This window comes from Teleopsis dalmanni, chromosome 2 (assembly GCF_002237135.1).
Source record: "Teleopsis dalmanni isolate 2A chromosome 2, ASM223713v2, whole genome shotgun sequence".
Lineage (NCBI taxonomy): Eukaryota > Metazoa > Arthropoda > Insecta > Diptera > Diopsidae > Teleopsis > Teleopsis dalmanni.
This window is the reverse complement of record NC_051847.1, coordinates 221,899,127-221,910,006: the sequence shown is the minus strand read 5'-3', so window position 1 is coordinate 221,910,006 and position 10,880 is coordinate 221,899,127. Positions and strand designations below refer to the sequence as shown.

The 10,880-nt window shown below is 27.3% G+C and overlaps 1 protein-coding gene across 2 annotated transcripts; it reads right to left on the bottom strand.

The window, feature by feature from the left end:
• Window positions 1-93: 93 nt before the first annotated feature.
• On the bottom strand, window positions 94-10,816 carry LOC119678612 (glycerol-3-phosphate acyltransferase 1, mitochondrial). 2 transcript variants are annotated; one of them, XM_038090547.1, is made up of 11 exons: window positions 10,037-10,816; window positions 5,384-5,510; window positions 2,819-2,983; window positions 2,254-2,767; window positions 1,859-2,202; window positions 1,676-1,806; window positions 1,325-1,626; window positions 1,082-1,266; window positions 846-1,016; window positions 494-785; window positions 94-359 (listed from the first exon to the last, which is right to left on the bottom strand). In XM_038090547.1, exons 1-11 carry the CDS (start codon window positions 10,147-10,149, stop codon window positions 163-165), a joined length of 2,541 nt encoding a protein of 846 aa, XP_037946475.1. In that variant the 5' UTR covers window positions 10,150-10,816; the 3' UTR covers window positions 94-162. The 2 variants fall into 2 exon arrangements, with proteins under 2 accessions (XP_037946475.1, XP_037946476.1); XM_038090548.1 differs by lacking the exons at window positions 5,384-5,510; window positions 10,037-10,816 and adding an exon at window positions 3,045-3,146.
• Between the last annotated feature and the right edge of the window lie 64 nt (window positions 10,817-10,880).

The window sequence follows — 10,880 nt, the reverse complement described above, 5'->3', positions numbered from 1 at the left end:
TTAATAATGTATGAAATCATTATACATCAACAATTTATTGACTTTTTATTATACTACAATTAATTTATTAACTATATATTAACTACTTGAGTTGGAAGCGTGTATAAAAAATTAATAAAATTTAACTTTTCATTAAATATGTAGTTTTAAATATTTTTTTAACTAAAAGTAACCGTTATCATAAATTGGTACAACAGCGGATATTCGTTGAATAATTGGATTTAAAGACTCTATATTTAATTCGTAAAGTCTATTAAGAGCAATCAAGCGCATCCCGTTTGCGTTGTAAATTTGAACGACAGACCATTTCTCCAATAGCTTTAAACAGTTTCGAACAGAATCTATCGATACACTTTCAGCTGAAACAAAAATATAGGATTATTTCATTTTGCAAATAAAAATTTTGTGACAAATATATATGAGAGGTATTCACGAGGTCGAGTAACGAGTTCGGTAACAGAGTAAAAGCGGTTTATTTTCTAATGTTACTCACCATATATACACTGTCCTTCTTTCACATTTGCAATCAATTTGTTTATAATAATTTTTATAAATTCTGTTTCTAATGTAGGGTTGTTGTATAAAATGTAAAGTGATTGGGCTACAGCTAGATATGAATTTGCAAACGGTGCCAGCACCTCGCATATTGCTTTTTGCATTTTTATTGATTCACGATCAAAAAATATGTCCGGTTGTTCCACATCGTTATAATCATCTTCGGAACCGTCCTCAAAATAGGAAGTTTTAGTGTATTTGACGTAATCAGCTTCGCATATAAACAATTTCTGTCAATGAGATCAGTGTTAAAAATATAAGATGAAACCAAATTCTTCAAATCAACTAACTTCATTCATGTTGAAATACTGCCTTTCAATCAAGACATCCAGTGCATTATATAATGCATCTTTCAGATTTTCTGTAGGTTTGCATAGAATAAACTCGTACCTATATACATCACAATTTTGTTCAGCTACTTCCACAAGTTTTGTCCTTGTTATTCCTATTAAAGGTGATTCCTGAATTTTGTGATAAATAATTTATTTTATACAGTTAAAAAAGATTTATAGTATGGATAACATACATCACTTTCTGACAAGCTTTCCTCTTTCGTAGGTAATAGAGAATGAAATGTAGTTAATAAAATAGATTGCAGAGCAAAATGTGGTGTCAACATATTGGAATAATATGACAATTCAATCATACTTTCGATGTTAGACTGAGGCTTAAAAATTGTTTCCCCATCTTTAGTATATGTTGTAATCAAATCTTTAACAAACGATTGGACTGTAGTACGATTTACATAAATAATTATTTTATTACTTACCTCCCAACAAATCAGCAGCGTAAAATACAATCTGTAATGATTCTCCTGCAAAACCCAAATCTTTTTGACCAAACAAAGATTCACGTAATGTATCAAAACTTTTCGCAATTTCTTTGCCAGTTGCCCCCTGTCTATGTTCAGTAAGTAATATAAACGATAATGCATTAGTTGACATAACTGAAGTTGCCTGTGCGCAATCATATACAATTTGGCGAGATATACTATCGATAAGGTTCCGATGTTCTTCGCATACTACATCAGTACCATAGAGTGAAGAAGTAGACTGGTTGTGTTGTAAAACTCTAAAAGGAATTTTCAATAAAATGTTTGTAATGAGAACAAAAAAACTACCTTTGCGCTGATATATAACTGTTTGGTAAAGTTTCATCTTTGGTTATTTTATTGTAGGATTGAACAAGTTGACGGATTGAGTAAGGTTCGTTAAAATCTATACGCATGAGGCCATAATTTGATGTAAGTGCCTTAAAAAAATATATTTATATTATGAAAATAACACGAATATATGGAACATACCTTCCATATAGCACTTATTGCTTTGGAAAATGATTCAGCTTCTTTTTTTTGTCCCTTTTGTTCTCTTACAAAATTACCGTCAACTAAACGCTCATAATTTACTGAAACTGGTACAAGTAAAGCGTCACTGATGCTGTGATCCATAAACGCATTAACAACTACTGATAATATTCCACCTTTAGGCATACATGGCTTGCCAGTGCGCGTACGTCCTCCTTCTATGAAAAATTCTATGTTGTGACCGTTCTTAAGTGCATGTTGTATATAGAGTTGCAGAATCGCACGATATAATATATCTTTGTTGCCTACAACTGGATCTATTTTACGCTTAATAAAAAATGCGCCTAAAACGAAAAAATGTTTTACCGATAAAACATATCAAATTATCAAAATACCTAATCCTCGCAATAGTCCCCCAAATACCGGAATTTGTAAATTATCACCTGCTGCAACGATTGGACATCGTATGTCATTATTTGCTAATATAAAAGTTACCATTATATAATCAAGATGGCTTCGATGTAATGGTACAAAGATTAAAGGAACACCTGGTGCGTCATCCGAAATTTTTTTCAGCATTTTAATTTGTTTGGTATTTGTAACAACACCCGTCAAAAAACATGGTAGCAACTTATACAAAACCCAAGAAGTGAGTTGAATCAAAAATGTGTTAATGGATGAACGCATATTTTTTAATGTATTAATGGTACGTTTTTCCTGTGATTTTAAAATTTTTTGATAATTTAATTCTTCTTGCTCACTACGCGCATTGCTATCTTGGTTATGATCGTTTTTCAATCTATCCAAAATCCGAGTACCATTCGAGCTACGTTGTTCGCGTAAAATTTGTTCGACAGCCTGCTTTATTGCAATTTGTAAAACTGAATCCTTTTGAACTATATTTGATATCTGTAAATTTCTCATATTATATTTTTGTATTATGAAATTCGATTCGCTTACCTGTGGATAATTAAATTTTTTAATGTTTAAAACCTGAGACAAATGGGAGAAGAAAACATTATAATTGAAACTCGAGACAAAAGGTTTTCGTCCAGCATGTGGTGTTAAGTTCAACATATTTTGAGTTCCGGAACTTTGTTGAAGTGTCTGTGCAGACCTAGTTTCCTAAAATTGAATAGCAATATAATTATTGTTGTTATCGTAAGTAATATAAAAATATATAAACCTTAAACCAGCTATGTATTTTATAAAATTCGGTAATCATTTTTCTAGCTACATTTATCAAAAACACAATTAAAGAGCCGGCAACAAACCGGCAAGAAAAGGAGATAAATGACAGGGTTACCATCATCACTTTTTTTATTAATGTTTTTCTAGAGTTAACAAAATACTAAAATAATTGTATTCTTTTGACATGAATGCTCCAATAGAACAACTTTTGGTAAATATAAACCAGTAAATACCCACATGACAAGTAAGAAAATTTTAAATAAATTTGCGAATGGATTCTATAAAAAAGCTTGTTATATATATATATATATACATAACAATAAAATGAATGACACAAAAAAGTTATTAGTGAACATTTTATATTAGACTTTTTTTTGTTAGCATGTCGCAGAAGAACAAATAAAATAAGCACTACATTTGATGGTAACTTTGAACTAAATAAAAATTTTGTTAGGCTTATATGTGCTAATGGGCTCGCAAGGATGGCAAAAAACAGCAAGTTGTTGGCCTATACTGGCAGAAATGTACGCAAACAACAACACTATTTTCTTTACCACAGCCAGTATGGGTATACTTGCTAAACACATCGACCAGAAAAAAAGTGTTACCAACGCAATAAGCGAACTATTGTGAACCTTCATTGAAAACTCCAACAAATATTGCAATCATATGTTAAAAATCATATGTATACCAAAATTGAAACAAAATTCAATCATTTCATAAATTTAAAAATTAGAATTTATTTTTACACAAAATGTAATTTACTTGCATATGTGCAAGATTTGCAAATTGTAACATCATTACACACTTTTTCTTGCTGTTTATTTTTTTTGGCAAATTGAAAGTGAGCATTTTCGTCATAACCCGAAATAGCAAATTTTGCCGTGCCCGTAACACTTTACATAACATGGCCCTAAGTAAAATATTGGCATCACTGTTGCTGTTTGTCAGATGTTATGTTTTCGCAAAGAGCAAAACTTACATACTTGCTATATATGCACATAATGCAAGCAAACTACATTTTGTATAAAAATAAATAATATAAAATTGAAAATTGAAGTGCATAATATATTAAAAGCAATATTAAGAATGTAGGGAATTTCGAAATTTTCTTTTATCACAAAATTAATAACAGTTTAGAATATTTATGCCCGAATAAGTATTAATTTGTTAGCAACTTATAAGTTAAAAAATTTAAAGCGCTGTTAAATTATACTTTCTTCATGTATTTCTATATATTTTTGTACATGTTAATGCGCATATTTTTAAAAATATTTATTTTCCAAAATTTTTAAACTTGTGAAACTTTTCCATTTTATTTACAAGCTTTGACAGATGACTGGAATATTCGTTGAAATCTTCTTTAGTTGAAATTTTCAATGAAGGTTGACAACAGATCGCTTATCACTTTGGTAACATTTTTTTCTGCATTCGCTAAAATATTTAGTCGTATAGAAGGAGAAAATAGTATTGTTATTTTGCGTATATATTAGCAAGTTGTTTTTTTGCCACACTTAGGAGCAGCCAAATGCACCTTTTGTAAGCTGAATTCAATAGAGATTTATAATTTGATTTTAGCTATTAAAATACATGCTTAAAAATTTCTTTGTCCTTTATACTTCACAAAGTAAGTAAAAAAACAATTCCGATGTTCCATGGAACCTATTTGATAATTTGATATTGAGCAACTTTTTTCACTAAACTATATGCCAATATTAATTACTTCTCAAGATATCAAGATTTAAAATTATTAACCTTTTATATTGATTGCACTAAGACATAAGAGACTTGTAATCCAGCAAACTTTTCAAAGGTATTAAAAATTTAGTTTAATTTGTTTACAATTTTGAAATTGTAAAGATGTATGTGGTTTATGTAGACAACACAAGCAACAGGTAACAACAAATAGATTACCGTATTCTATTAACGTATTATGTTTTAAGAACTTTAATTTCTTTTGAGTGTGAGTCAATAGTCAACTAACTATTTGCCTTGTTTTTATACTATCATAAACTCAACTACTCGAAATGCTTTGTAGTTTCTACATAGCATAACATTGGAGTTAAGAGGTTGTTTTAACTTTGCTACTTTAAGATTGCTACCAACGAAATGGGTCTGTCTGAAGTGATCGAATGTAATTTTTGTCTAAAAGGGGATGACTCTGCTAGTTAATTTCCCTAGTAATATGTTTTTATATTAGTTACTTATTTCACATTAAATTACTCCTGTTTGATTATGATTATTTTCATAGAACGGTCTTTATATATAAATAAATCTTTTCATAACAAAATAATATTTATAAATACGGACAAATATATTTTATTGTATACTTACTAATTTAGTACTATTGCGTAATGTAATTAAAAGTTCATTGCCCATGTTGTTAAACTTTATCAATGATGATCGATAATCGATATTTAAATTTAAGTTAGGAAACAGGCCAGCAATTATTGCAGGTGCTCTGTAGATAATAAAAGAATAATAAATATAAGAAATATAAATAATTTAACAAAGCAATATTTACAAGCAAAAATTTATAATCTTATTAAACAATCTTTATTTTATTATATTCATTGCATACATCATTATTAAACAAAAATCTAATTAGATAAAAAGATATTACTTCATTTCTTATTAGAATAATAAAAAACTAATCTAATAAAATGACATTACTTCCTTACTACCTAGAGATTTTAATAAAAAGTATTAACTATTACTACCTAGAGTTTAATAAAAAGTATTAACTACGTGATAAATAAGTACATAACTAACATGCAAATTAAAATTAATATTGATGTTTTTACTTTTTTTCTGTTTACAATAAATCGTTTTTTAAATATATAGATTAAATAGTAGGTACTTAATTAACAAAGTAATTAGTTTAGAATAAAAAACTACAATGATTTCTAAATATAGTAATCTCATCTTTTTTAATAAATATTTCTGATATTCAATAACTCCAAATATCATAATTCGATTAGCTTTTTTTATTATTAGTAAATATGACGGCAATTAAAAACAATTAATTATTTTTAATCTATTGAGCTTTGTACTTAAAGTTTATTATACATTCTTTTTATTTTCACTTGGTAATATAAATAAGATTAAAAGAAAATTTACCTTTAGTATAAGCAACATTCTTAATGTTTTTACACATAATCAATTTGCTATTATCAATTTCATATTAATGGATTTATTAAGCCGTTCTGCAACTTGAATAAATATTTATTGATCTTAAGCATTTTTTTGTTTTTATTGTAAAGAAAATTAATCTAATATTAAAGTCAAATTGTTTTTGAGAGAAATGTGAGTCAACACTCATAAGGGGGCTATGGAAACCATATTATGGGTGATATCTATATTGTATGAAATTGAAGAAAAGGACGTATAGCACAACTGCAGTCTTTTACATGTTTTCAATTATTACAAATTAAGAAAATTTCACTATATTTATGATGAGTAAGGTTTTAGCATAAAAAAAAGTCGCAATAATATATATTGCCAAAGTATTAAAGTTCAATATAACATACGATCAAATAATCTAATAAAAAATAAGTACTGAAATTTTGTTGAAAGTTATATAAAAAAATAATAATTAACAAATTATTTCCAGACTAATTAAAATGTTATCAATATAAAATGTTTATGTTATTATATATTATATTATCAATTTTTTTTAGATCTTCAAGTCTTCCTTTAGTGGACGATATTATATTGAAGTATAAAATATTATCAATAATATTGAATCCCATATTTAGAAAATGAATTTTAAATATTGCTTTATATATCTCATTGGAATATAAGTTTTTATCCTGCGTTCTTCATAAAAGAATAATAAATTCACAGTCAAATCGTACTTAAAGCTTAACTAAGACTCTGAATATAAAATGTATTATTATTGATTACATAAATTATATATTAAATTCGTTTTCATAAACTCTGTTTTGGGACAAAGTAAAACCAACGAAATTATTTTTATAAAGAAATAATTCCATTATTTAAAAAAAAAGAAAGAAAAACGCAAGAGATAAGAAATTGAAATACTAGGTTACATGTGTACATTATAAAGGAAATAATGATGCGCCACACTGTTGTGAATGAATAATTAATTTAATCGCTAAGTTCTTTGTTTTGTTTTATTTTTCCAAAATTTATTTCCAAATAAATGTATAGATATTATATATCTGTTGTGTTATTTATTTTATATTAAAGTATTTACTAAATATAAAGCCTTTGAACTTTTCATTAATATTTATAAGAAGCTTTCAAAATTTAAATTAAGTATAAGTATCTATCTAATATCAAAACATATTATGTGAAAAATAAATATTTTAAAGTTAATGAGTTGTAACTAATTCAAAGCAATATATAAATATATACACATATATTAATATATATATATATATTTATATATATATTTAACTGTACAGTTTAAATAATTATTTTAGTAAATACATTGTGACCGAAAAGTTTTCGGAAATTCTCATTTAAAATTCGCGCGCTGTATATTTTTCGATATTTTAAGTTTATGTAGTTTGGCAGCACTGTCCTTAATTACTATGCCAAAAATGAGCGCGATCTGTCAGACAGTTCGTTTACGGCAGCTGTTGAAACCAGTTCACCTCAGTAGTGCGTTGCGAAATGTCTTCGACGGTCGTACGACCGTCCTGAAAGGCTTTGTACCACTCATAAACTTGAGTTTTCGATAAAACTGATTCCCCATAAGCCTTTTGTAGCATTCGCAACGATTCTGCACACGAAATTTCGTTCGAAACACAAAATTTGATGCAAACTCTTTGTTCAATATTTTTTTCCATTGTTTTTTTCGCAACGCACTACTGAGGTGAACTGGTTTCAACAGCTGCCGTAAACGAACTGTCTGACAAATCGCGCTCATTTTTGGCATAGTAATTGTCCTTAATTGCTGCCAAACTACATAAACTTAAAATATCGAAAAATATACAGCGCGCGAATTTTAAATGAGAATTTCCGAAAACTTTTCGGTCTTAATGTATGTGCTTTACAAATTTGTAGAACACATAACCTTTACTGAAAGTGATAATATTTATTATCTGATATCAATTAGAAGAAATAATCTGTTTGGATTTATATATTATATAAAAATATTTCATCCAAAAGATGTCATAGTTCATATAAAATAATTAAAAATTAATTGTTTTTGAGCAAGTTCAAGCTTCATCTCTGTACTCGAGGAAAGATTTATTTTTTTTAAGTTCCCTTTTGGGAAGAGTGATACTATTTAAAACCATTGTTACTGCTGTACAAGTTTCCTATATTGGCTATAGATTTATGATTGTTAATAAGATTAAAATATTGATGTATATTTTATTTTTGACTAATTTCATTATTGATGTTTTAGGTAAGAAATAATTTTTAATAATTGTTTTATTTTTGTCAATCATCCTTTAATTGGTGCATTCCGGCATTTTAGTTATGGGTTTATTAACATAATGAAATATTTTTTTGATTAAGAATTGCAAACAAGTTATGTTTGCAAATTATAAGTTATACCTTAGAATCCAAATTAAGGATTCTAAGGTATAGACATATTATAAAAACTACCATTCATTTATATAGTATATAAAAGAAATATTTACATATAAGTTTATAAATGAATAGATATGAATATCAACCAGCTATTCCTATCCAATATATAGCAAAATCGCAACATCGTTAGATTACCAACTAACTTACTTAGTTGTCCTTAATAAACGTGTAACATTTTTAGCTGTTATAATATTACACTCAGCTGAAAGATATCTCATTTGTTGCCTGACAAGATTACTACAATTTGTAAGCACAACTAAAGATCCAATATAAACTGGACATTTTGCTTAGAATTTTTACTGTAATCATGTGATATCATAGTAAGCCAATGTAGCCTGAGTCGGTTACCTACATACTAGTATCTTTACTGGATAAATCAATAGTAAACACATATAATAAATAATAAACATAAATATTTTTGTATCGTAAATTAATAATTTTATAAATTGAATTGTCTTTGTCTTGATTTTTTATAGAACTTAATTAGTTGCATTACAAAATTTTAAATTAAACAATAATTTCATAATTTGTATTTGTCATGTAATTCCTTTCAAGCTATCAGCTTTACAGATCCCTGTAAACTACAACAACAATAATAATAATAATAATAATAATAAGATCGCAACACCTATCATTCGATTGAGGTGAAATTGTAATCTATACAAAAATCTGTTATCATTATAAATAATAATACTTATCAAATTTGATAAAATACATATTCATTTATTCTACGTTACTATTGTAGTATTATATACTAATTATTTGTAATTATTTGTAGTTAATTTAACATCCAATTTCAACTAATACTTCAATAATTAAAAAATTAAATATTTTTTAAGTAAATAAGTTATTTATAAAAAGTAGTTTTATTTTAATAAATTATTTTCTCACTTAAATAGTCCCTATTCAATGATTCTACTATTGATTATTATATTAGCCCGCACTGAGGTAAAGTTCGAATATACTTTGAAACGTGCATGTTTTTTATATATTGAACAATTATATAAAATAATTAACATTAAAACTAATAAGTTTGTTACATGTATATAAGCCTTATCAGCAAATTTAACTAAAAACAAAACGTTGACAAATTTTGCAAATTAAATAAGTTTATAAAAGAATTTAAAATTAATTTTCTTAATTTTGTTATATTACTTAACTTATAAACAGTGGCGTAAAAATGGTTCTTAAAACGAGTACATTCCCCAGATCACATTAATAAATCTTTTTTTCAAGGGACGTCAAAAAGGTATGGTCCTCCGGGTTGCACTAATGTTCACGACACCACTGCTTATAAATTATTTTCAACTTAATTTAATTTTCCATTCGTATTTTAATTTTAATAAAGTGATAATAAGTTGATACTATTTAAATATTATAATAATTTTGTAATAATAATAAACTTTAAAGCCATCTCACCTTGTTTTTGCATAAATGTAGTAAATGATGAGGGCAATTGAAGCTGCTTCAATGCACCCCAACATTGAAAATTCGAGAGCACTATGCACGAAATTCACTAATAAACCGAGCATTTTTGGGTTTAGAGTATTTGTCCTAATTGACACCAAATTAGAATAAAATCATAGATGGAAACGTGCCTGTAACGAGCTGCAACTGCTGATGGCTGAGTCTGACGTTTCTTAACTGTTTTATTTCGGGAGCAGTAGGTTATCACTATCGCGTGATTGTGTAATTTTTAATTTTTGCAATTGATCAATTTTGTGAACGTATGTGATTCGATCGATCTTCACGAGCAAAACCTCAAGAGTTTGACGAGCTAAACAAGTTTACGAAATCTTTTAATCAGTTTAGATACTCGTTGCATTGCAATCTGTAGATCTGTAGATATCTCTAAATATCTGTTAATATCTGTAAATGTTTAATTGTCGAATCTTCACCAGTTTGTGTATTGTCTTTTCCACTGCAGTTTGTGTTTGTTTGCCGATTTTGGCACTTTTTTCTCATCTGAATTGCGACGTTTCAATCAGCAGCGCAGGTTGGTTTATTGACTGACTGCTGCCAGCTAGGCTGATGATGATTTTGATAATGACGACGTAAATGCAAAATATCGTATGATCACGTTTCGTTTTTATTTCTTTTATTGCTTTTAAGTAGACGACAAAAAAGCCAGCGGCATAAATTCTTTTTTAAAACTTGTACTTTATATACTTTGTATTTATTGTAAATTTGATTTATTGTTTATTGTTTTTTCGTATTGAACGCATTTAATAACAAATAATATAAATAATATAAGAAGAATTTG

What these genes read in the sequence shown, in the direction of transcription:
- LOC119678612 (XM_038090547.1), bottom strand. Translation starts at nt 10,149, where the DNA reads ATGCTCGGTTTATTAGTGAATTTCGTGCATAGTGCTCTCGAATTTTCA. An exon ending in GGGACTATTGCGAGGATTAG is followed by an intron (nt 2,203 to 2,253) that starts GTATTTTGATAA and finishes TTTTCGTTTTAG; the next exon opens with GCGCATTTTTTATTAAGCGT. An exon ending in AGAAGGACAGTGTATATATG is followed by an intron (nt 360 to 493) that starts GTGAGTAACATT and finishes TTTTTGTTTCAG; the next exon opens with CTGAAAGTGTATCGATAGAT.